General features: G+C 37.7%; 1 protein-coding gene across 1 annotated transcript; it reads right to left on the reverse strand.

Annotated features, from left to right (window-relative positions):
• Positions 1–5,697: 5,697 nt before the first annotated feature.
• Positions 5,698–26,584, reverse strand: RPE65 (retinoid isomerohydrolase RPE65). Its single transcript, XM_059136305.1, has 14 exons — positions 26,515–26,584; positions 25,308–25,390; positions 23,553–23,703; positions 21,916–22,023; positions 21,672–21,813; positions 19,005–19,152; positions 17,744–17,825; positions 17,385–17,517; positions 17,138–17,277; positions 15,854–15,983; positions 8,315–8,429; positions 8,139–8,233; positions 7,924–8,035; positions 5,698–6,799 (listed from the first exon to the last, which is right to left on the reverse strand). Exons 1-14 carry the CDS (start codon positions 26,523–26,525, stop codon positions 6,648–6,650), a joined length of 1,602 nt encoding a protein of 533 aa, XP_058992288.1. The 5' UTR covers positions 26,526–26,584; the 3' UTR covers positions 5,698–6,647.
• Between the last annotated feature and the right edge of the window lie 1,327 nt (positions 26,585–27,911).

Below are 27,911 nucleotides of genomic sequence, written 5' to 3' on the forward strand. Positions count from 1 at the left end.
GTACATTTGCTTTGGTATTGTAGATTGCTTAACCTCCTTCACTCTTACTGGGCCATTCATTCTGATGTCCTGTCCCTTACTGCAAACTCTCCATAATCTCAATTGTACATATTCTACTTTGTACGCACTATCTACTGTTTTTCCCTACCAAAATAAGATTACCTTACATGACCACTGACCTTCTGTCTATAATCTTCCTTATTCCTATCTTACTCTGCTTAAACTCTATGACTATTCATTACAATAGCTTTTTTTGTATAGATACTAAACTCCCTAATCTTATCCAATGTATATGTACCCTTTATCTCATTTTTTTCATGTCTATTCAAGGACATTTACCCAGAAGGTTTCCTTTATTTTATTAAATCATCATGTTTCCTTCTTCTACCAGGTCATTCTTATCAGTATTTAAAGGTGTTATAATTTCTCTAACTAAAAAACAAACAAACAAAAAAAGCACTTTTTTGGATTCCAGTCTCTTCAGCCACTCCCCCTATTATCTTACTCCCTTCTTCCCTTTACAGAGAAATTTACTAAAAGTATGTTCTGTGCTTTATATTTTCAATTTCTCCCTCATTCTCTCTTGTACCTATTCCAATCAAGTATCTTTTCCCAGCACAATGCAGAAACTGCTCTTGACAAGTCAACCAGTGACTTCCATATTACTTAGATGAATAGATGAGGCCAATTCTCAATTCTTTTCTAACTTGACCTATTGCAGCATGTGACAACATTGACTTCTCACTTATTTTTAAAACTCCTTGCTTCCATAACACCCATATTGTTTATTTTTTTTTCTCCTAGATTTCTGTCTACTCATTTTCTATTTTCTTAATTTCTTCTCATCCCTCTGATTTCTAAATGTTGGAATGCCTCAGAGCTCCATTTTTGAACCTCTTTCTTCCCCTATCTGTATCCCTTCCCCAGATGATCTCATCTAATTTAATGGCTTTAAAAACCATTTATGAAGTTATGACTCCCAAATGTATATCTGCAGCCCTGAGCAATCCTCAATGTCAGAAGTTTATAACCAGTAAATTATTTGATATGTCATGTGGATCTCCACAGATATTTCAAACTCAACATGTCAAAAACTGTTCTTTATATTTGTCACTAAAACAGCTTCCCATAATGGTATTTCCATTAATGATAATTCTATCCTTCCAGGTGCTCAGGGCAAAGATTTTGGCGTTCTCTTGGATTCTTCACTTTCTCCCCAGAGTGCAGTCTGTCAGAAAGTTGTGTTGGCTCTATCTTCACAATATGTCCAGTTTCTACCATTTCTATTACCTTTACCACCACTTCTTTTGTCCAAACCTCATCCCCTCTCCCTTGGAGTACTGCAGTAGCTTCTTAACAGCCCCCTCATTTCTGACTCTGTTCTATTATGGTCAAGTCTCAGAAGAGCTACCTAAGAGATGCTATGAAAAATGTCAACCAGGTCACCTTACATTTCTGTTTACAACTCTTCAATTACTTGTAATCCAAAAGTTCACACAATTTCACCAAATTCCTCCCAGTTCCCAAGAGCTTTCGGCCAAGACCTTGATACCATTCTCTATTTTATTTTATATTATTTTATCTTATTATTTTTTACTTTGAATAGAGAGAGAGAGAGAGAGAGAGAGAGCAGGGGAAGGGGCAGAGGGAGAGGATACCAAGCAGACTCCCTGTTGAGCATGGGTCCTGACATGGGGCTTGATCCCGTAACCCTGAGATCATGACCTGAGCCAAAACCAAGAGTCTGGGGCTTAACTGACTGTGCCACCCACATGTCCTGCTATCAGATATGTGTTTTTACAAATATTTTCTCCCATTCTGTGGGTTGCCTTTTTACTTTCTTGATGGTATCCTTGTGGCACAAATGTAAAAAATATTTATAAAGTCCAATTTATATCTTTTTTCAGTTGTTGTTTATGCTTTTGTTATTACATCTAAGAAACCTTGTCTAAACCAAGGTTATAAACATATATCTGTATGGTTTCTCCTAGGAGTTTTGAAGTTTGAGCACTTATATTTAGTTCTGTGATCAATTTTGAGTTAATTTTTTTAGATATTTATTTATTTTAGAGAGAGAGCGTAAGTATGAGCAGGGGTTGGGGCCGAGGGAATAAGAAAGAGAATCAGACTCCCCACTGAGGGGGAGCCCAATGAAAGACTGAATCCCAGTATCCTGAGATGAGATCATGACCTGAGCCAAAATTGAGTCCAATGTTTAACTGAGCCACTGAGGAGCCCCTTGAGTTAATTTTTGTATATGACATGAGATAAGGGTCCAGTTTGATTCTTTTATATATGGCTATCCAATTTCACAGCACCATTTGTTGAAAAGACTTTTTCCTCATTGAATTCTCTTGGTACCTTTATCGAAAATCATTTGGCCAAATGTAAGGGTTGTTTTCTGAACTCTCTATTTGATATGTTCATTTGATATGTATGTTTATACTTATGTTAGCACCACACTGTCTTGATTATGTAGTTCTATAGCGGCTTTTGAAATGGAAACATATGAGTCCTTCAACTTTGCTCTTTCTTTTCAAGATTCTTTTCACTATTCTTGGTCTTTTTCGTATGACTTTTAGGATCATTTTGTTAATTTCTGCTTAAAGGCAGCTCAGGTTTTTATATAAACTGCATTGAATCTGTAGGGCAATTTGGATTATATTGCCATCTTAACAATATTAATTCTTCAAATCCAAGAACATGGGATGTTTCTCCATTTACTTTTTTTCAACTGTATTTTGTAGTTTCTGTGTAAAAGTCTTGAAACTCTTATATTAAATTTATTTCTAAGTATTTTATTCTTTTCTATACTTTTATAAATGGATTGTTGTCTTTATTTTGGATAGCAAACAGAAATATAAATAATTTTTATATAGTGATCTTGTATCCTGCAACTTTGTGGAACTGATTATTAGTTCTAATACTTTTTTATTTGAATTCTAATAGTTTTTGATGCAAAACCATGTCATCTGTGAATAAAAATAGTTTTATTCTTCATTTTACATTTTATTTCTTTTCCTTGTCTAATTGCTATGGCTAAAACCTCCAGTACAATGGTGAACAGTAGTGGAGAGAGCCAACATCTTTCTTTTGTTCCTGATCTTGGTGGGTAAAATTCAGTATTTCATAATAAATTGTGATGTGAACTGTGGGTTTTTCATAGATGCTCTTTATTTGGATGAACAAATTCTTTTTTATTTGTACTATTTTTTCTCCCCCCCCCCATGAATAGTTGTTAAATGCTTTCAAATTCTTTGTCTGCTTCTGCTGAGATGATCACGTGGTTTGTCTTTTATTAATATGGCGCATTACATTTATTTATTATTTATTTATTTTTGGAGAAAGACAGTGTGTGTGCATGTATGAGTGGTCAGGGGAGAGGCAGGGACAGAGGGAGAGAGAGACTCTTAAAAAGGCTCCACACCTAGCGTGGAGCGCAGTGTGGGGCTTGATCTCATAACCCTGAGTTCATGACCTGAACCAAAATCAAGAGTCAGATGCTTAACTGACTGAGCCACCCAGGCTAGCCACCCACATTTATTGATTTTTGGATGTTAAACCAACCTTGAATTTTTAGAATAAATCCCACTTGATATAGTCCTTTTTTATGAATTGTTGAATTTGGCTTGCTAATATATTACTGATTTTTTTTTTATGTAAATTCATAAGTGATATTGGTCTGTGTAGTTTTCTTGTGATGTTTTTGTCTGGAATTGTAATCAATATTGGCCTCTGAATGTATTGGGAAATATTTCCTGTATGTCTACATTTTGGATATCATCCAAAAGAAGGTAGTAATGTAATGTTGAAATTGTGAACTACCTCCAGGTAGTAGTTCACTGTATCCAACAGATCCAGATAGTATTTGGAATTAGATCACCATTCTGTATGGAAATTTGGACAAGATATTTAACATTATTGAGCTTCACTTTCCTCACCTGCAACAAATGTGTAGATTATCAAATCTACACACAAGATTTTACTGGTATTGGTTAATAGAATCCCTGGCATAATAAATACTTGGTAAATGGTCAGTATATTTAAGGAACATTTTGGCTACTAATCAATAGTAAGAGTTACTGACCAGTCAAAGATTTTATTGCACCCAGACTTGATGACCAAGTAGTATGATAGTGGTTGTATTTGAAATAAAATTTTCAATAAGTAGGAATATTTCAAAAGTTATCAGAAACCAAATTTTCAAGGAGAACTATTAGGTTTAGATTTTAGTTCAAGTTTTGCTTCTCATTAAAAGAAGTAACCTGGCCTCCCTTTCCTCATCTTTAAAATGGTGCAGGTAGTACCATGATGGGTATAGCTTTATGAATTACTTTCACTTTTCTTTAAAAAAGTAAAAGGCAGTCTAAGAGTGCAAGTTTCCTTTCTTTCTGTCTTTCAGAGATTGTTTTCCCACTGATGTTGAATTTTACCGGATTTGGTGTTCCTCTGAGATGGTCTTCAGAGATTCTATAAAGACATATTTTCTCTATAATCCCTAATCATTGATACTCTTCCTGTCAAGTTTATGGAAGAAAGCACTCCATTTTGTTCTTTAGCCAGACTGTTGGTTGATGGAATTCTTGGAATGTAGGCTGCCTTTTTGTCTATTGGTATTTTCTGGTTTAGAATATAGCACAGGGACTTTGTCTAGATTATCTGCCATAAGACAAAAATTGTCAGTTTTTAATAAGTCTTTGGTGATATTTTCCAAAGTTGATTGACATGGCTATGACAAATATAATGGAAAAAATAAAGGTCTCAAACAACTTGCTGTTTTAAAAATAACTTCTTATCAACAGGTTTATTTGTCTTAATTTAGTTGAATTTTTTCCTTAAAACAGATTTATTTGTTTATAGATGGGATGTGGTTCTCTAGATCCTCCAAATGGGTAGCTCTGGTTCTTAGAAAGCAGGTTCCTTAATTTTTTCAATCCGCATTTCCAAATTAGTCCTTCTTTCCTGAGGTGGGCACACTGAAGTGCAAGACTTTCTTCATGGAAAATGAATAGGAAGGAATAAGGCAAGGAGTGATTGGCAAATGTAGGAAAGGGCAGCTTTAGGAATTCTCTTAAATAGGGAAATTTTATCAAGCACAAAACTTAGTAATTATTCAGTAATTTATTTCCTGCATTTTTAAAAGAAATGGGTAAATAGCCTTCTCTGTGGAATTATGTTCATGTGCCATGTCTAGAGACAAAAACTAACAGGTTGATGTTTATCTACGTCACACATTCCACATTACTCTCTGGCATTTTCTTTTCTTTTGTGAAATTTCTAATTCTGGCTAGGAACTAGGCACAGTGAAACAATGATTACATTAAAATCCATGGGAGGAAAAAAGAAAAGAATAGTCCACAATCTTAATAGTAGTTGAGCTTAGATGGGCTCTGTATGATTGTACTTTATAATTTCTACTTTTCTGTAATTTTAAATTTTCTTTGAGAAGTCTGTTTCAATGAGTATTTATAATTTTAAAAATGAGTTTGCATTTTATTCTAAATAAAGAAATCAAATAGATGCATCAAATACCCTAGTCAGTCTGTTCCTTCAAGCTATTTTTACTTAGTCAAACACAATGGTGATTATCTTAAGCACAATGATGTGTAATACTTAGCATAAAATACATACCAGGATTAAGATATAAAATATAATTTTTTGTCAATCTCCATTTTTTGCAACATGTAGCAATAAGAGAATAATTTTTAAAATAAAAATACTTAAATGTATTAATATCTGAATACTAATTTTAATATTTTCTTTTTCTCTCTTTGTCTTTTGCTTAGGTCAGCTGATTGCACAGTGCTTATATATAATTAAACATGAGGCAACATAGTATAACCCCCTGACATTATCTTATACTCTGATTTTAAGTAGAAATTATATTTGTAAGTATTTCAAAAATTATAGTCACTACTATATGTAAGTGCTTTGATGTTATGTAAGCTTTTAATAGATAACTTATCTCTGCGATGTTATTTTATTAGAGCTGTCAGTCGATTAGAGATAGGCTTTCTTATTGTAAAATCAGAAATAACCAATAATTGCGTATATTAAATGGAAATGTTAAAATTCATAAAGCTTGAGAATCTTGGAACAGTAATGTATGTATACATATATATACATACACACACACACACACACATACTTATTAGTAGGATTACTCTTAGATGATAGTCCCTGGTTGTGAAAAAGTTTGGTCTGACATTTAGTAATTAAGCCTTTTTGCATGGTACTACCTTGCCTTAGGGAAGCCATATACAAATCAGTTGTAGAGAACTTTGGCTTTTAAATGTTAAAAAATAATTGGAGAAGATAGATACCTAAAATATACTTTTACAGTAGGAAAAAAAGCTTAATAAATCCAAATTTATTTTCTACCTGATTGATAAATATATAAAGAGTTTTTAGTTATGGTCTGCCTGTCTCACAGAGAAAGTATGATTATCTAAAATTTGTGCTGCCTTTTTTTTTTTTTTTAAGGAATTGCTTGCTAAACTCTGTGCTTTCTGTAAAATATTGCAAAATTGTGTGCATCTGCAAGTTAAAACGATGTAATACAGCAGGCTAAAACTGAACAGAATTTGATTGCAGACCCGACTGTTTTTCTGGTTTTGTCAATAGAAATATAATGTGCTAGAATGTGCTTAGGATTTTTTGAACAGTCCATGAAAGGTGACAGGGATATTAATTTCCACTTCAGCCCTGGCAACTTCGCTCAAGTCCTTGGCATTCAGAATCAGAAGATAAGCAGGTTTTTGTCCTGCCCCAGGGCTCACCACCACACTCAGAACTACACCTGTTAATCAAAAGTAAGGGAATGTTAAAAAAAAAAAAAAAAGCCCAGGACCATAGGCTAAATGTCACTAAAATAATATAGGAGGTATTGGCATTGACAAATAAAGAAAACCATATCATTTGATATCTTGCCCTGACTCATCCATCATCTGTCTATACCACCACCTTGAATGGATCTTTCAAACTCTTTATGTTCCCTAGCCTGTAAGCTCCAGAAAGGGAGTGACCATATCTGTCTTGTCCACTGTTGATTTCCAATAGCTACTCCAATTACTAGGACATAGTAGGTGTTCATTAAATTCCTATTGATGAAAAGATCTGTGCTCTTGTCTGTAACATAAGATTTAACATAACCTATTACAAAAAAAAAGTGTTGTGACAATCAAGTGAAAAAATATATTAAAAGGCTTTGAAAACAGTAAGGTATATTATTTCTGTACTTTCTAAGACCTAGCTAGAAGCTTACTTCCATCCAACAAAACGTGAACAAACCTTTTGCAGTTTTGTCCAGATGGACTGTATATGTAAAATCATTTAGCAGGAAATGGCTCCATAGTTCTTTTACTCATTTCTCTGTGGCTTTCCAAATTTTAATTCCAGAGAGTGTCATCTACCTTCCTGTCCCAGCTAATCTATAGTTAACAAAGACTGATGCTTTGTCATTGAATGACTGTGTTATAGGCTATGGCTCCAGCTTACTAAAAGAAGAAACCCAAAGCAGAGGCACAAAGCCCCATTCTTATTCTCTTTGATCTGTTAGAATTCTCAATTTCTCTCCTTCGAACTCTATCCTTTTTCAGAAATTTATCTAGGTCAGGAAAGGCAACACCCTTGAATTCATGCTGTTCTTTCTTCATCCTTCCCGCCTTCATCTAGAACAGACATTGATGTTCCATTATGACACCAGATGGTGCTTTAACATTTTCCCATGAGTAATCAATGAGCTTGGCCACAAGATGAAACTTATTTTCTAATAAGCTTAAATACTTTCATGCTGCATTGAATTTAGTAGTATTAAGGATCATATCTGCACATAAGGGAGTAATCACTGTGACTCCTAATGTACTAGCATATAGAACTCCCAATAAAAAGAAAGTGTTCAGACACATCCATTGCTTTCATTACCATCATCTTCCTCCAAGGCATCTGGGTGAGAAACAAAGATAGGTTCTGATGGATATGAATCAGGTTCTTGCCATACCCACGTTTCTTTAGTTTTAACGTTCAGCTTACAGAGCTGCTTGTGAGAAACAAACATCAGTTAATCAGTCGATGGGCTTTACTTGACTAGTATATGACTCAAACTACTTTTCTAGTATTAGGTAAGATGGATTAATTACCCTGTCTGGAACAAAGTGATTCAAACCAAGTCCATATGCGTACGTGTAAGGTTTCCCTCCATACTTCTGATAATTGATTTGAGGAAACTCAAATGCTACAAAATAGAGGACATGCTTAGGAAAACTCTGAAAAAATTTATGAAACAGACAATTTGTTCCCTCTAAATCAATCTCACCTTGGCGAGGCCCTGAAAAGAGAACCTCAGGTTCCAGCCAGATGGTCTCATCACTGCACAGAATTGCAGTGGCAGTTGTGTTGGGGAGTGTGACTAAGTTCTTCCCTGTGTCAGCCTAAGGAAAAAGGATAACAGACACCTCAGTGAGAAGGAAAGAAAAATCAAGCAGCCATAAATGCGGTCTTCCTGAGTTTTGTCTCTTGCATTCTTTGTTTCTTAGGTCAATGTGTAGGGAGGAGCAGTGCAAAAAGCAACACAATTGGGAAAACTGTCTGTACCTGTGTTGGTCACTGCCTGTGTATCACTGGGAAAGTCATGTAACCTCTAGGCCCTCTAGGCCTTCACATCTCTACAATGAGATTGTCCTTAAAGAAAATGTAAGGCTCTGAGGAAGGGCTTCTGAGAATTTTTTTTTTTTTTAAGACCAGCAAAGGACTTCAAACTCTTTGAATTCATTTATAGTGTTTATCTCACTTACAGTTAGGATATATTTTGATTTTGCTTGGAAAAAAAAAAACCCATACATTTCTGTTGTCAGAAAGAAAAAAAAATGCATATAAGAAAACTATTAGAGCAGATGTTGTCTAAGATCTCTTGTCACTCCCTCACCCTGCCTGGTGGTTTTCAGATTCTTCTGTGAAAGGAATGCATAACCTGAACTCTTTCTAAGAACACATTTCTTTTTTAATACCTGTATCAAATACTTGAATACATGTTTTGTGCTCGACTCTATTCTAGATGTTTGGGAGGATTCAGAGAACCAGGTTCCTGAAGCTTGCATTCTAGTTTGGGGACATAAAGAATCAATATAATTAATAAAGTAGATAATATATCATGAGTATGGGGAGAAAAAATACAGTGGACTTAGGAGGATCAAAAGTGTGAGGTGTAGGTGTTATAATTTTAGTAGGTGGTCAGGGTGGGTCTCCTTGAAAAGATGACATTTGGGACAAAACCTTTTGTAGGAAGTGAAGTGAAGAAACCAACAGCATAGATATCTAGGGAAGAACATTTACACAAAGAAAACAGTGTAAAGGCCTGAGGTAGGAGGATGCCAAATGTGCTTGAAGAACATTAAAGAAACTGGTGTGGCTGTAACTGTCTGAGCATGGGGAAGAGAAACAGGAGAGGAGTGTAGAGGAGAGATTGTGTACAGCTTTTTAGGTCATTGGGAGGACTTGGTCTTTTACTCTGAGTGAGAGATGGGAAGCCATAAAGTGATTTGGGACAGAGGATTGACATGCTATAATATTTAAAAGAATTGCTTTGGCTGTTCTCTTGAGACTACCCTTGGGAGTAGGGGGAATGCAAGAGCAGAAATGGGGACACCAGTTTGTCCAGTTGTCTAGTCAAAAGAAGAGAGTAGTTCAGACTAGGCTAGTAGCACTGGAGTCAGTGAGAAGTGGAAGGCAGAGCCATGAGGTTTTCCTGATAGATAGGCTATGGGGTAGGGAAGAGGCATGAACTTAAGACAGAAGTCAGGGATGACTCCAAGGTGTTTGGCCTGAAAATTCATTGTTGAAGCTGTCTCAACAAAGATGGGGACTGCTGCAGGTGGGGTAAATTTTTTTTGGTAGAGGAAGAGAAGAAATTTAGATTTCATCTTATTAAGCTTGAGAGGTCTATTAGACATTCAAAGGGAGACATGGAATTCACAGTAGCATATATAAATCTTGAATTGAAAGGTAAGTTGAAAATGTAAATGTAGGCTGCTTTAAAGCACGAGTCTTTACAAAGGGAGGAAATGTACAAACAGAAGATAGAATGAAAGGCTGAGTTCTGATGCCCTCCAACAGTAAGGGGTCTATAAAAAAGAGAATGAAGATAGCTTCTGGGAGCAAGAAGAGTCAAGAGAATGATTTTGTAAGAGAGCAAAATAATAGCACGATATGAGTGACCCAATGAGATAGAAGGGAAAGTAATGATAAAGGAGAGGGAAGAGAATCACTTGAGTGATGTCCTTGAGTGGGTAAGGAAGGGAAAATGGGAAGGACTAGTTCTGGGTGGGATGATAGATAATTCAATACAAGTACAGATGCTGGTGGGCGGGTAGATGTGGTGGCAGGAGTCTAACGTTCTTTTTTGATTTCTTTCATTTGTTTCAATAAAATAGGAAGCAGAGCCATCAGCTGAGTATGAGTGTGGAGGTGGGAGGTGTTAGAAGATTGAAGAGGGGAGGGTGTGAAATACTTAACTAGCAAAGTGGGAGAGTAAATGAAGTTGAGAAATGTAGCAATGAGGTTTGTGGTCATATATTTAAAAATGAACCAATTAACATGATTGTGTGTTTTCAGCACTTAATTTCATCCTTAGAGAGACAAGTGTAGAGTGGGTGGAGAGTTGGATTTAACTAGGGGGAATTGTGGTTTTGACAAATGAGTTCAATAAAGTAAGAAGGAGGCAAGAGAAGTAAGAATCTATATAAGATTAAAATTGTTGACAATGGAATTTTAGTTAAGTAATGAGGAAAAGTAAGTTCTCAGGGGAGTGAGGTATGTTGAGAAGGTAGTAAGTTGAGGGGATTGGAGGTTTCTGGTGGGAATCATAGTAGGGCAAGTGATCTTGAAAGATAGAAGGTGGTAGTCAGAGCATATCATGCATGAAACTAAGAGTATGGAAGAAGCACAGTCATAGGTAATGGCAAGGTCAAGTGTATGACTATGGGGAGTGAGTAGCTGACATAGAATGGAGGACAAGATCAGTGGAAGAGGTCAAGGAACTGAGAGGCCAGGTTGTTGGAAGAATCACCCTGGAAATGACCAAGAGTCAGTAGATCCAGGGAGTGTGACATTGGGCCGAGAAGGGAAGTGAGGCAGTGGTGGTTCATAGACAACAAAAGTAATGAGGGGTGAATATATGTATATATCCCTTAGCTGAATTTAGATTAGCTGAAATGAGATTAAAATTGGAATATGTTAAGAGTGGATGGAAGGAACAGGGAATCTGGAAACAGAGAAGTAGAACAGAGAGAATACCTACAGTAACCCCAGGTCAAGAGGTTTAAGGGCTGTAGGAAGAGACTGGAGAGATCAGTGTCTTTAGGAGAGAGCCAGGTTTTTGCTTTTTGTTTTTGTTTTTTGAAGATTTTATTTATTTCTTTGAGAGAGCACAAGCAGGGGGATAAGGAGAAGCAGGCTCCCCGCTGAACTTGGGAGACAGATGTGGAGCTCCATCCCAGGACCCTGAGACCATGACCCAAGACGAAAGTAGACACTTAATTTACTGAGCCATGCAGGTGGTCCTAGGTTTTTTTTTTTTTTTTAATTAAAATATAATGTATTATTTGTTTCAGGGGTACAGGTCTGTGATTCATCGCTCTACCCACGTTTGGTTTTAAAGTAAAGAATGTGAAAGGAGCATTCTGAAAAGAGGATAGAGGGGATTTTTCTGAGGGTGTATCATTGATTAAGAGGACATAGAAGGTTCTTAAGATAGGGAAGGGATAGGAGGTAAGGACCAAATACAGAAATGATGAGAATTTTATGAGATTTTGTGAAATAGAACCTCAAGGCACTTTTGGTGTTTTGGGGAAGAAGAGATCAAATGCTTATGTCAGACATATTATCTGTATACTTGTAAGTTTAAATTGATTCTCTTCATTCTATCTTATTTTTTCTATTACTAAATTAAAATTTTTATGTAAGAAATCTGTAACATTATTCTTGCTTTCCCCAACAAACTAGCTCCTCATTTTTGCTACCCACCCACTTTTTTTTTTTTTTTTTTAACAGATGCATTTTTCCTTTAACCCAAAATCTCATTTCTGAGGATCTAATCTATTCATATATCTGTGCATGTATGAAATGACATACATACAAAGTTATTCCTTATCACATTATTGGAAATAGCCAAAGACTGGAAACAATTCTGTTGTGCAGCAATGAGAGACCTGGGTATGTTCACAGAAAGAATACCGTGTAGTTGAAAACAGCAAGATCTTTAGCATATATATTGTTAAATGAAGAAAGCGGGGAAGAAAACAGTGGATATAGAAAATAACTTTTTGTGTATGAGAATGGGAAATAATAATTTTATATACATATATTCTTATATTTGCATAAACAAACCAAAGAAAAGGAAAAACAAGAAAAGTTACACATAGGGAGTGAGTGGGGATAGTACAGACTGGATGCAGGTGGAGGGTGGAGTGAGATTTCCCAGTGTATACCTCTGCATATCATTTTGATTTTTGACTATTTAAATGTACCACCTACTCAAAAAATGTAAAGACATATTTTAAAGGTACTACCATTATCTAATTAGTAAACTGGAAACTTCACTCACCTTATACTCTTTCCTCTCCTTAGCCCTTCCCTCAATATCTTTCTTACCTCTCCTCCCAATTTATGACCGATTTTCCCCTTCCCTGCCACATTTTTCGAAGTGTGGACTTAGAGTTACTCCTCCCACATCCTACCAGTTGCTGACCTTTGAGTCCCAATTTCTCCCTTTCTCAACCTCATCTGTTGGAGATCACCAAATCTGGTATTTGACTTTTGGTCTTCATCCTTTTTAACTTGTCTATAGCAAGGGGCACTGATGAAACCCTCTTGCCCTATCCAATGTGGGATTTTCCTCTCTTAGCTCCAGGTAGGGCTATTTGGTGACTTTCTTTCTCTCTCTCTCCCTTGCTCCTCTTTTTTGTACTTTCTGTACATGAGACCTCCCAAACTTCCATGTCTGGCCAACCTTTCTTCTCTCGGTCTTTTCTATACTATCAAATTCTTTATTTTTAAAATAAGCAAATGTGTATGTTTCTTTTCTGAAATTTATTCTAAAGTATGACTTCTCCTTGCTAGCAGTCTCATCTATCTAATCTCATATATTTGATCATCATTTCAACATCAGTAACTATCAACCCTGATTGACCTCACAAGGTTCTTCATTGATGTGTGGAAGCCTATGAGGTATCTTCCATGAAGATGTTTTGATACTGATTTTGTTGTTGTTGCTGATGATGATAGGGGATATTTATTTGATATTTACTTTGTGAGAAGGGCTATATTTTTTTTCAAGGGCTTTATTTAATAATTAACATATACCAATTCATGTATCAGCCACAAAAACTCTGTAAGATGGGTCTAGATTAGGAAAAGGAAATTTAAAAAGGTTCAGTGTTTCTCCTTATAGATAGAGAGAAGAAAATTTAAGGTTAAATCACTCAGTAAGTGGAAGAGCTAAAACTCAAGCCTGGCTCTGTATGACTTGAAGTGAAGCTCCTTTTCCTTTCCCTTCCTGAGAGTTCTATACTTCATGTTTTTCTCCATACCTGCTCTGCCTGTTACACTCCCTATTTCCAAAAGTATCACTATTCTAGACATGTAGGCTTATGGGATCTCTATGATGTTTTGCATGTCTAAGATTTAACTCATTCTGCAATCCAATCAAATGCAAGACCCTTTTAATTCCACCTAGAGTAACTCTTATTTTCATCCATGTTTGCCTTTTCCTAGGATCACTACATTATTCTGTTGCCTGCCTGAGTGAATTTATTGTCTTCTACCCCAGGGTCCTATCTCTGTCCTTTCTACACTTCCAGTATCACTTAGGCACAACATAGACTTATTTTAGAAAATCAAGTATTTAAAGGTGCAAATGACCCTTGTTATTATTTAGTCCAATTTAGCTAGGTTTCAGAGCAGGCAACTGAACTTAGAGTGGTTGAGTGACTTGCCTGGGGGAAGCTAGGCATTTAGTTGAAGAGACAACCATGAAAGTTAGCACACCTGGTACCCATTCCAACAGCTCTGAATGCGGTTTTCTTCTGTTCAGAGACTTTCACTGCGTACAACCTCTTAGCCTGGCCTTAAAGCTTTTGAAGACCACAAGTTTGCTTTTTAAAATTTTTAAAAATCCTGCCTCATTTAGTCCACTATGTATGCTTATGTTCTAATTGGATTGCAGTCAGTTCCCTCTGCTCTTCTGCCCCACCCCACTTCTGTCTTTTCTCAAACTTTGCCTCCTGTCTTAAGTTGATGTGAGTTGATGTGCTTCAGTATCTTCTGCCAGAATATTGCAAATGACTGTGTTTCATGAATTTCTCCAAACAAGCATGACCGTTCATTGTCTGAATAGCCAAAGCACTTTATGCCTCCTTCCCACGACTTGTCTCATGCCAACATGTGTTATCATTACCAAATCACCTTCCTCCTCCCCAATACACTAGGTAATGAGTTCCTGGGGAACAAGAGCATATCCTAGTGATGTACCACTGGAATAAGTCATACAATGTTGTGTTAACAGTGGTTAATTGTGAAAGAAGGGTCTAGGATGACATTAGACATTTTTTTTTGTCACCGAGGTTCTCTATTTCATTATTGGATGGTCTTTCTTCAGGCAGTGATGACTACATATTTATGAAAATCTTTCCTTGTTCCTATTCTTGGATGTGAAGAGAGTGAGGTAAGGCATATTTAAATTAAGTGATCTTAATTTAAAGATGATTGTGATTTTCTCATCACTAGTAAAATAAAATTTTACTAAAATCATTAGACTCATTCATTTGGTATTTGTAGACACTCAGCTATGTACTAGAGATCTGCTTCCCAAGGGCAAAGTTAGAGTACTTAAAGCCTCATACAATATCATTCCAACCTTCTTTTCAGTCCCTCTGCCCAATGCCCATCTATCCTTTGCTCCTAATGTACCAGCTCTACCAACCACTTTGTATTTCTACATTAAGTTTGGTTTTTTAACACCTCTCTGCTTTTGAAGAAGCTCATTTAACTAACTACCTAATGCCCCACCTCAACTTCCTCTTCCTTTCTTATCCTTATAGAGTTTACAAACTTGCTTACAAGCTGTAGTGTCTAGCTCTAAATTGGGTTTATTTTCCACTGTATTTGATCTAGCTTTGAGTACAATGTTCTACATTCCATGTAGCTGCCTTACCCATTTTTGTGTATATATCTCATATGTACACAAATGACAGTGTATGCTCATGTATCCATTGTGAAAATTCTGTCTTGGTTTTGACTGGCATTCTATCACACAAAAACTTCTTGATGTTAGTCTAATATTATAAAAAGACAGCCACTGAATACAGGGAAGAAAAAGTAGAAATAAAAAGATGACTGCCAAAGGCTATTAATGATGTTTGTCCTCTACTGATATTTTTCGAAGGTTTGCAGAAAATCAAAATAATGGGCTGATTTCCCTAAAGGAGTGCTTTTTAATCCTTAATTTCTTTAGAATTTCAAATCACTTAAATTAAATTATTTATATTATTAACAGAGGATCCTAAGAAACAGTGGTCTGCACTATTCACTGAGAAAATATATTTTGAAAGGATTTTACAAATGAAAGAACAGCAGATTTAGCATCAAAACCTGGTTTTTTTTATTTTGGCTCTGCTGCACTTGGCTTTTCCTAAGTCATGTCACTCTTCTGAGCTCCTGTTTCCTCATTTGTTAAATGAGGGGAGTTGAATTAGTATATTTTTAAATTTCCTTCCAGCTCTGAAGTTTCAAGACTTTATGTATAAACATAAGGCAGGAGAACAAATCTGATATATCTGAAATCTGTGTAGAGGGCATTTACCTTGTCAATATTCAGAGGAAGCACGTATCTCCTCACTTCAGGCTGGGGAGCCTTTCTGGCATTTTTTTTCACCTCTTCCCAGTTCTCACGTAAATTGGCTAAATATAAGTAATTATAAACAAATTCAAATCTGCAAAAGTAAGAAGTTAGACATGAGCACAGACAATGGCAAATAATTCCAGAGAGATGATCCATATCCATGCCTTTTAAAGAACAAGTGTCTGCCTGTTCCTTTTTTTTTTTTTTTTTAAGATTTATTTATTTATTTTAGAGAGAGAGTGAGAGAGAGAGTGGGTGAATGAGCATGGGGTAAGGGGTATGGAAAGGGGGGAAGGGCAGAGAGAACTCTTAAGTGGACTCTGAGCTGAGCCTAGTGTAGAGCTGAGGTGGGGCTTAATCCCATGACCCTGAGATGAGGACCTGAGCTGAAACCAAGAGTCGGACACTTAAGTGGCTGTGCCACCCAGGCGCCCCAACCTGCCTGTTCTTTATTCTCCTACCCAGGAACTGCTAATGACTCAAGTGTATTAGAGCCATTTTCTCCTGTCCATGCTGCATGAAAACCCAACCAAACAAAACAAAGAAATCTGCCTCACCGATATGTTTAAATAACAGCAGCTTTTGATACTTTCTGCTCTGTTTCTCCATCATCATTCTGTGTCTTTAGGGGCTACTGTCTTTTTAGTGACTTGGTATTATTCTCAAGAAAGCATGCCTCTTTCTCACAAACCTAGAGTGGGTGGAGTTCAAGGTCCCACCAAGGGAACATGTCAAGTTGCAGTGAGGTTAAGTTTAAATTCACGTATCAGGTCATAGCATCTCTGATTTTCAGCTCAGGTTCATAGACCTGATCAGTTTTCAATCAGTAGCCATGGTTTTGATGTTCAGTTTGCATGTGCTTCTGATTAACTAGCCTCCCTACTGCTTTTTCAGTTATATTCTATGACTTAGCATACTTCTTGCGGTTTTTTTTTTTTTGTGACTTATTTATTTATTTATTAATTTTTTATTTTTTTATAAAATATAAAATAATATATTTTTATCCCCAGGGGTACAGGTCTGTGAATCGCCAGGTTTACACACTTCACAGCACTCACCAAAGCACATACCCTCCCCAATGTCCATAACCCCACCCCCCTTCTCCCAACCCCCCTCCCCCCTGCAATCTTGTGGGTTTTTTTAAAGCTGTAATTCATATTAAATATTGAGAGCAGCATCTCTGAAAAAGGCCCCTAATTTCTAGGCATGACTGGGGATGTAACATTATCACATGTCCTTTCTTACCCTTTCCAGCAACAGAGATCCACAATCAGAAACCCATTGTCTTCATAAGTATTGATGTGATGGAAGAGATTAAAGGAAGAGGTCCTGTATTTATTATTGAGGTACTTTCTTCTTTTTTTGTCAGCGATATGAAGCCAAACCTGGAAAAGTGAGGAAAATATTTTGATGCATTTAAAAAGGAAAACAGTATACATTATGTAACGCCACCTTCCAAATCCTAAACGTGACAAATAAATGCATGACTTACCCCCATGGTTTCATTGGACTCAAAACAATCCATGTAGTTGGCTCCCCAAAGACTCCATGAGGAAAGGAACTTGAACAGGTTAATTTTGACTGGCGTCTCCACAAAAACAATATAGTTGGGAGTCAAACCAAAACTGTTCAGAAACACAAATAGACTTGTGAATGGGAAGGACTGATTCTCAAACCACAAAAAAATATGTGCACATGAGGTATGAATCAACAGTGCCTACATGAAATTAATTACATTTAAATTTAGGTTTCTGCAAGGAAATGTCGTGATCGGGATTGGTATCAAAGGTAGGCAAAGCAGATCTTTAAACTTGAGTTTTCCTGAAGATTCATAGCAGGCCTTCAAGTTACCTATGGACGTAAGATGGCTTGAATCGGTCACTGCAGGGGAATTGTACAACGACCTCTGACTTGCTTATTGGATCTTCCTTGTCTGAAATAAAGCGGTTTTAAAAGGCTTTGGAAAAGCCTCTTTTTTTCTCTTTTAATACAATGCATTTAGAACAGCTTATGCAAATAAAGAAATACATTTTCAGATCTTGATTTTTTGTTTTTAGAGCTTATTTTCATTTTTTCAGTCATTGGCATTTCTTAGGGAAATTTCATGTGAAGCTGCAGTTGCCCAGGAAAATCCAAACAGCAGCAGATTTGGAAAAGTGTACTCAAACAGTGTTGTGGCAGGCAGAGGACAGTGGAGTCGCATCTTAACAACTGGTAGGTGCCAAGTCAGCACACAGTAGTATGCTCAAAATGCCTTTTGTAATCTCTTAAGTTACCTATAAAGTGTCATGTATGTGGGTTTGTGTCATTAGTTCTGTACGGTAATTCTTATGCACAGAAAAGTTTGTTTCCTACTATGTCAGTGGTGTTCAAACCTTAGTGTACATCAGAATCACAGATAGAGGTTTTTAAAATAGTAACTGTGGGCCCACACCCAGAATTTCTCCTTTAGTCAACCATGGGTGGGACTCTGGATTTCTAGCAGCTTTCCAAGTGATTCTGCTGGTCCAGGGACCACGCCTTGAGATCCAGGCTATGCAATACCAAACAAAAATCCATATATGTTCAAATAATTCTGTCTCCAAGATGGTTATCAAATTTCTGGCAGTGAATGAATGGAGAATTCTGAAGAGGACTCTCTTTTCTGTTTTAGTATTCTTCCTCTATAATATTAGTATGAGTTAATAGGTTTGTTTGTGGCTTTGAGAATTAAACACACAAAATAGTTAGTACCCTCTCATATATGTGTGTGTGCTACTATGCATACACATGTTTGTTTAGAAATTTAATTTTGCCTGGCACATGAATAAGAGCCCAGTAAGTATTTCCTGAACTTGAATCTAACTCTTACATGATCAGATACTCATATACACTACATTTTTGAAACATTGTAGAATACGATTTGGCCACTTGCTTTCTGTTTTCAAGTCGTCATTTTCTGCTATGATGCTTCTGGGCATTGGTCCCTGGAGGATGGTGCAAAGGCAATTTGAAAGGAATTTAACTGTGTATCTATAGTGCGATCCTGATAGTCTGATCTGGTATCCCATTTCCAGTAATTTTCTCACAATATAGATACTTGTTTTAAGAAGGGTCAAATTGGTAAACTGACCTGCTTGTAGTGGAGGGATCTTTACAATATTGTAGGCAATTGAAAAATTTTTCCCAAAGCAATTACCAATGTTGTAAACAGTTCCGTCACTTTCAATATGGGGGTGAGCAGTGGCTCCATTGACAGACACATAGTTGCAAAGATCAACCTAGGGAAAGAGAGCAGATGTCATCCATGTAAAGAGAAAGGCTGTATTACCCCTTGGTCCCTAGGTCTGACCTTACGGCTGCCACTTGTATCCTCACCCAAAGCACATTTTCTCTTTTTTTCCATCTCCCTGGGTTCTACCCTTTTTCAAGTCTGCCTGAATTCTTGTTGATAGTGCAGAGCTCTCTTCTGACCCTCATACTGATTCCCCCACACCTCTGAAATCTTGGAGATCTTCCTGACTGTGTTCTTCCGTGTATCCCATACACTGCTCTGGTTAGTTACTTTCCTTCTGCTCATGCAACTTATCCTCAAACTGATAATGTGAATCCTGGGATTTCTTTATATCCCCCTTATTGTTTTAGATGAATTGTGTGAGATTGCTGAGATATACAATAATTTTTATTTTATGAAAATGGCAATTTTGTACACTATAACCTAAATACCAAATCCAGTGGCTTGCACAGAGTATAAATTTGGAAGTGAAAGAAATCCCAGGATTCTATTTAGTATAGAGTCAACCTAAATAGACTTCAGGAGAACCATGAATCTCCTGGAATTAAATGCAAATGTTTCTGGAGAAAAGATTTAGCACTTTAATTCAATTTGGAGTCTCATAGGAAATTCATAATCACAAATCTAGCATAAATCTCTCTGTTTACAGAAAGAGAAATTGAAGTCCAAGAGAGGTCAGGTGACTTTTTCAAGGATACAAAGCCACATGCTGGCAAAATCAGCACTAGAATTTCTACCTGTGACTTACTCAAAATAGATTTATTGAATGGATAATTGATGAGGTATATATTTAACCAAAATTCTTTCTATTTAATTAGGAGAATATGTTTTAAAGGGAGTTTTAAGCATTTTTATTTAAATAATAGAAAAGACATTCATTCATTCAATCATTCCTTATGTACTCATTAAACTTCTATGATTACTCTGCTAGGGTCAAGAACGTCAGTCTAGACTTGTGCTGTCTAATATGGTAGCCACATGTAATTTAATGTGGATTGGTTATGATTAGGTAAAATTTTAAATTCAGTTCCTCAGTCACATTAGCCATATTTCAAGTACTCAGTAGCACTGGGACAATGCATATATAGAACACTGCCATCATTGTACAAAGTTCTATTTGGTAGCACTGTTAGACCAGTAAGCTGGTATATAATACAGTACATTGCTGGTAAATGCAAAACGGTATCTGCAGACTGGGAGATTAGGCCAGGCTTCCCAATGGCAATGACTCCAACTAATGTTTGGAAAGACAAGTAGGAGCCAAGTGGAGAAGGAAGACAGATATTACAGGGACTGGGAATCCTAATGTACAAGCACTGAATTGTGAAATAGCAGGTGCTGTTTGGGGATTACTAGTCATTAAACATGGCTGCTATGAAAGGTATGCATGGAGGAGGAGAAATAAGAACCAGCCAGCCACAAAGCCCTGTTTGGACTTTATCTTGGGAACTGTGGGTGCCTCAGATAGAGAAACACATTTTTACTTGCATTTGAGAAAAATTTCTTCTACTGAATTAGGGAAGTTGTATTTAAGAGAATCAGGCTGGAGGCAAAGGTACTTATTAGGAGGCTTTTTTAGTAATAGTTAATAAAGAATCTCAAATTCTAAAACTGTATTTTTATATGAAGTCAAGGCACAGTGAGGCTCACAATGAAACTTGACCTCCTAGTAAAGGCTATTTTGGAGCCTTACATGAACTTTACATTTGCAATTATATTACCATAGCAATTTGAGTACAGATCCACTCATCAGAGTGAAATGAATGGTTTAGAATTCATTTTCAGTTCATCTCCAAATGATCTAACACATAGTCTTATATGATTGCAAACATACATTAAAAATAAGAGAGAGCTATGAAGAGGATATGTTAAGTCTTAGTAAATAGTCTGCTGAGAATTACACATTAGCTAGTGACATTGAGGCCTAGGGCTGGGGCTGTTTTTTCCGTTCTGTTTCTACTATACTGAATTTCTAGTTCTGATCTTAAATTCTACCTAGCTTGTCTCCCAGCTGTCCCTTACCTCTTTTGTCCTCCCATACGGTTTATGCATGGCTTCCAGATTAAATATCCTAAGGCACGGCTCTGCTTATACTGTTTCACCAAGCAAAAACTTGCAGTAGCTTCCCGTTAGCTAAACAGTTTATTCCAAATTCTTGTCTTACCTGGGTTGTCTCTCCTATTGATATATTCTTTGCATCTGGTATAAGTTCTGATATATGGAAGGGACTCAATATTTGTGTCACAAATGAATGAATGAATGAATGAATGAATAAATATGTTAGGCATTTTATAAGGTTTTCCTCCAACCTGTATAATAAATATTTAAAATTTCATAGACGAAGAAACAAAGTTTGCCCTGTGTCACATAGTTAGTAGTTGATGACAAAGCAAGGAGGTGAAACTTCATCTATCTGGGTCTCATGTGCTTTCCCCCAAAGTGCAGTTAATTCTAAACTGCAAATTCTAACTTCTTGAGCAGTGTTGCCAGAGCGCTGTGTCCTACCTGCTTAATTGTCTCCAAAGTCTCAGGATTAATCTTTGTAATGAAGTTGGTCTCTGTGCAGGCATAGTAATCTTCCCCTACTGGGTAGATGTTAACAAGGGCATTGTCAGTGACCTCCACTCCTCGAAAGTAAGAAAAAAACCTGCAGAAGCAAATGGATTTTTCAGTCCAGTAACTTTCAAGCTGTGAGAGAAAAGGGCTAATGTAAAATGTCTTTAATAACATGCAGTCAAGTTTCAGTAACCTGGAAAATATATTCTTGCAGGGATCTGGGAAAGCACAGGTGCCAAACTCCGTTATGACAATCCTTTTCTCAGTCATTGCCCGGACATAAGCATCAGTGCGGATGAACCTGAAGGACACAGAGACATGGGAAAGGGTCATAGGCAGGGACAATCAGTGTGGTCCATATGGAACTGAGAATGGTCATTCCATATGTCCTTAACAAGTTGGAACCATAAATCCACAACATGAAGAATGAAGAGCATTGTTCAGTAACTTTCTCAGGGTGACTGAGAGAGAAAGAGATAATGTGCTATGAGTTTAAATTTAAGTCTTATAAACCTCACAATGACTTAAGGAAATTGAGGCTCATGGCTTAGACTTGTCATGTCCAAGCAGAGCAGTTAAGCGATTGGTATATGTCATAGAATTAGGTTAGAACTCAAGTTGGCCAGGGCTGGGAAACATGCATTTCTCCATATCACACTATGCAACCTCTGTGGGTGGTTCACATAGGACCTCTGACTTCCTGTAGCCTATAACCCACCAACCTAAAACTGAATGGAGAAATAGAGAATATGGTGTGCTGAATTATAGTCCTTTCAATCTCCCTTTTGTCACTGTTGGTTTTTTTTCCTGCAGTTTAAAAATTTATTTCTCTGGTTTTAAAAAAGTAGATGTTCTTGAATCCAGTATCTTATATAGACAGAACTCTGTAACCATATCCCATATGTTACCTAGGATTTCTCATATGGAAAGCCAATTAAAATCTGATTTTGCATTTCTTCTAATGCATATAATAGTTTAAGATTTCTAGATGAAGAAACAAAGTCATGGAGAAGAAACAATACCAAGGTCTTTAGGGGGCATATGAAAGCTTTGTCTGACTTCTTAGCTAAATTTTTGCTTGACCTGATCTATTTTTCTTCTGTTACAGTCTGAATTATCCTGACTACCTCAAGCCTTCATTTGCTTTTCCTTATGGTGTCTCTTCAGAATTCCTGATAACCTGTGGTGATTAACAAAGCTTCTTACAGGTCCGAATATTACAGGAAAAGCAAAGTATTTATTGTGGTGTTAATGGGTACTTGGAGTGATGGCTTAGGCCTTGGAGCCTTTTAGCACCAATCTTCTGTTTTTAGTAAACTTCTCTTGTATCATAATGACAAAATTTGGTCCTTCCCTCTTTGCACCACTCCTCCCTCCTACCCAGGGCCTTTCTGATTATTAAAAAAAAAAGAAAGAGTCTAGAGAACCAATGGTCTAATAATTATAACAATAGCAACTTATAATTACTGAATATTTCCTATTTACCAGTACTTCATTTAATCATTATAATGAACCCTGAGTTAGAATTTTAGAGATGACAAAACCAAGAATTAGAGATTAATATCTTGCCAAAGTTTGCCCAGTTAGGCAAGTGGTGTCTGGTAGATATAAAATTTGAAGCTGAGCATATTGAACCCGAAAGCCCTAGTTCTTAGGTTCTTTTTTAATATCTCACAGTTCCCAGGTATCTATGCAAATGTCCTGGGCCAGGATTCTGAGAGGAAACAAACCTTTAAGTAGACTCTTGAATTCAAGAGGTTGAGGAGCACATAGGAGGAGGTGCTGAGCTAGGCCCTACCCCTAGGAGGAGTAGGACCTGGCATTCTTTACCTTCTATGATATGTGACGTGTCCTTCTTTAAAGTCAAACTTGTGCAGGAGGGCTTGTCCATCGAACAGGTGGTAAAATGGTTCAGATCCAACTTCAAAGAGTCCTGGCCCACATCGAAGGAGACTGCCAGTGAGCCAGAGGGGGATCCTGCCTGTGATGAAGGTGAGACATAGAGTATTGCTTCTTAGCCCAGCCCTTTGCTGGGCTCATCCCTGGTATGGGGGAGTGTGTGATTATATTAGCAGCTCAATTGGGCAGCCTCTTTGTAAAGCTGGCAATGATTTTCATTCCCAGCTCTCACAATGGGCAGCCCTTCCAAAATGCTTGCTGACTTGACTGTCCTTTCACTAGGAGACCAAGTGGTGGGAAACATTGCAATGCCTGAGTTTGGATAAAGGATTGGAAGGAGACAAGGAAAAGCATCTTGAGGAAAAGGGGATTCTGCACCCACCAGATTTCCCCAGATAGCAACATCTTTTTACCATCTCGCTTTTAAAAAAATCATCAAATTTCTTGATGTATTTTGATGGAGTAAGGTGTGGGAAAGGTGGATTAGGAACAGGGATCAAAACACTAAAAAAAGATGTTTCTATAGAAGAAACCACTTAAATGACAACAAGAATACTGGCTTTTTAAAAACTCGAGCTATATTCCTTTGAGGGTATGGGCTACTGTCCAGATGAAGATTAACCTGCTGAAGGAGAAATTGCACAAGGCTGGCTGTCAGAGACTGGATTCTGGTTCAGGATTTGCCATGTGCCATCTCGGGGGCTCAGTGTCCTCGTCTGCAAAATGAGGGGTACACAACAAAGGCCATGAAGCCTTTCATTTTAAGCAGTTAGATATGTGCCCTCATATCCTATGAAAAATGCAATTTTTGCTTAATCCTTACCATTTTTTTAAACAGAAGGATTATTTTCTGCAGTTCCATTTCTGCAGCCTGCTTCCTAAGAATGGATTTTTCTGATAAAACCTTTAAGAAGGCATGACTTAACTAATGACACAACATAAATTTGGTTGCTAGAACCTATATTGTTAGCATCAGAATCTGGCTGAGAAAGAACATTTGGCTCCTCTCTCTTATTTTACAGAAGGAGAAACAGGAGGGAAGAGACTTTCTGTGTCCAAACAGGGATGTTGCATGGGTCATATGATGTTTTTGGATAATGCTAACAGTAGTACTAATAATGACCACTTATCGATTGCTTTGTGTTGGATACTAGGTGAATCTTTCAGTTATCTTATTCAGTTCTTCACAACAACCCCATGATGAAAAGTTTGGCTTTTGATAGGTAAGGGAACTGGAACTCAGAAAGTTTAAGTAACTTGCAAGGTTCACAGCCAGTAAAATACTGGAGCTGCAATGAGCAGCTGTCTGACTCCGGAAGCAAATCAACAGGCAGGAAACCTACCGTTCTTTACTGTAATATTTCCAGATGCTTGTCACCAGGTCCTCACTTATCCAGACACTGGAATGGATAATGGAACATGCATTTCTAGGATATTTACTATATGCCAGGCGCTGAGTTAGGCTTTGACAGTTTAAAGATGACAAAGATGGAGTCCCAGTCCCAAGGAGTTCCAGTTAGGCAGCATATTTCTAGCTTAGGGAAATAAAAGCTAAATGAGAGGAAATAGGCTTCTGGCATACAAAGCCCACACCTCCACCACTGAGAGATGCCAATGAATAAAAAACCAGGGAAAAGGGATCTCAACAAAGCAAGAGAAGATGGTTTCAAGACTGGTGAGACCAACCTGTAACATGAGCTGTGAGCGGCGAAGACAGTTCCTCCACAGTTTCGAACAGTTTCTTGTAACCACCAGCAGGATGTTCAACTCTGAAAAGGTGGAATAATCGAGAAGAAGCCCACGTTGATACTCTGAGAAGTCCCCTGAGGCAGAGGTAGAGCTCCAAGAGAAAAGGCATTCTCTGATTCAATGTCAGAGCACCACTGCCAGTCTAGCCTTTGCTGGGAGCACACACTTTGCTGGAGGACAGCAATGTCCTCAGGTTTGCTAGTGGCAGGTTGCGGGGGTGCTGGGTCAGTGCTCCACCTTTGATGTTGGAGGAATGGCCTCCCTTTTAATGTCACAGTGGACCTAATTCTGCCCTCTGCAGTCTTCCCATGTTTTGGATGGTAAATCAACTAATCCTGCTGCTCTCAGTGATCGTCCCCCAGAATTACTCTGCCCTGTCGCCACTCTAAGTGCACAGCATCATTGATTCTCTTGCCTCGTCTATGTCCCTCCAAGAGTTGGGAGATGACCGCTTTTTGGGCAAGTAACTTATTTTTTGTTATAATATAACATATTTTGTTATTGTTATTTTATTATTTGTTATATTTTGTAATATATAATACCTATATTATACCATCATCTGTGCCTATCATCCTATTTCTTCACCCATCTCCAGGAGCTTATGGTACTCTTTAAAAATAGTCTGACTGGGAGATTCTGGTTTCATATTTTTGTTTATTTCCTGCCTCTTCACTTTGGCTTCATTTTATAACCTCTCAAGTGGGAACCATGCCCAGAGTCCTTAATTATGATAGCTGTCTTTTATTAGCACTTACTATGTGCCACACACCATAAAAAGAATTTTGCATGCTATTAGCTCATTTAAATGTCACAATACCACAATGCTCATTCTATATATGGAAAAACATTGACTATGAAACGTTAAGTCCAAAATCACACATCTGGGAAGTGGCTGCAACCTAGGCCTGCCTCATTATAGTCTTCATGCTCACAACTGCTTTCAAGGCCCATTCACAAAAATCTCACAGTAATTTAGACCCCAATTCTAGATATTTGCTTCAATATATAAATAGGAAGAAATTCTCCCCTTCAAGACCCAAGGCCTCCCATAAACAGGCCTTCAGTCCTCTTTAGGACCTCTTGAAATAGCCCATTTACCATCTACCCACCAAGGCATTTAAAAACACCTCCCAGAGATACTCACTGGATGGACATTTTCTCTCAGTGATGGATTGAGAGTTCTGGCACCAAGTGCAGAATGAGGAAGCGAGTCCTCAACCAGGGGCCTTTATATGCCTTCTAAGTCTCTCTGAAAGGACTTAGGGCTTTCCCACCCCCTCAGCTGAGAGAAGGGGAACAGAAGTGGCTTTCAGCACTCAGATCCTCCTGATGCCGGAGCATTATTTGGGCTTGCCGTTCCCATAACAGTTTTTTGGCTGTTTTCCAGAGACCTCAATCCTTCTCAAAGAGAATGACAAGTGGATTGGAAAGAAAGGAGCTGTGTGGGAGTGGCTAGCATCAGGCCTGAGCTGATCCGGGTCACCCCACTGGAACCTGGCATCACTCTCTGGCAGTCACCCCCCTCTACCACCTCTGTGCCCTCATCTTCACTGTCATGTGTTCATTCACTTCCAATTTTTAACATCGGATGCATATCATCTATGGGCCAGACAGATGGGCACTGTCCATGTCGTCACAGATGTTGTCACTCTGCAAGGAGAACAGGAATTTAACAAACTATTTCATAACATTTTCTAAGTGTTAAGATGGGAACAAGTATGCAGTGTTATGGAAGTGCCCTATAGCACCTCCAACCCCCTCCGGTTGCTTTATTGGCCCCACTTAGGACCCTAGTTACAACAAGGGGAAGGATTTTATGGCCTTTTGGTTTGTTGGGGATGAAGCCCTTTCTATATCCTTGCTTGTCACTAATGCTTGCTTGTTCTGCCCCTCACCTTCCTGCCTGTGGGTATGTGTGCTGCCCTCAGAGAGCAGATAGTGCTATTTCCTTCACATTTCCCTAAGCCTTAGTTGTTTGTTAGTACAGACGTGGTGCCTCCCAAAGGAGTCCCTTGAAACAGACAAGATATCTACTACACCAGCTGACAACTTGAACATTTTTTGAGAAGCTCATTATCCATTTTGATTTTGAGAAGTGGTTATGGCTATTCACCCTAGAGCTCCTCAGTAAAACAACTTGAGCATCCCCAGGAGCTTAATTTCCCAGCCTGCCTTGCAGTGACGGCACAGACATGTGACTGGGGCTTCACCAATCATAGGAAGGGGCAGAGGTACTAGTAGTAGCACCCAGTGCCCAGCACCAGCTAGGTGTGACCATCCAAGGCTGCCAGAGTCTCTCCAATGGAGCCATTCTGTAGTGGAGACTGGAGTATTATCAATGACTTGGTGTTCTCCAAACCCCATCGTTTAGCAATCTCAGAGTTCTCTTAGTCACCTAATTAAACTATTTGTGTAGCTGATTAACTGACATTGGTTTCATCATTTGTAACTAAAAGCTCTGTGTCTATAAAATGATGGTAAAATAGGGTACTTTAGAATCACATAAGATGAACATCTTTATTGTTATACAGAGGTCCCAGA

Source organism: Mustela lutreola, chromosome 10, assembly GCF_030435805.1.
Source record: "Mustela lutreola isolate mMusLut2 chromosome 10, mMusLut2.pri, whole genome shotgun sequence".
Lineage (NCBI taxonomy): Eukaryota > Metazoa > Chordata > Mammalia > Carnivora > Mustelidae > Mustela > Mustela lutreola.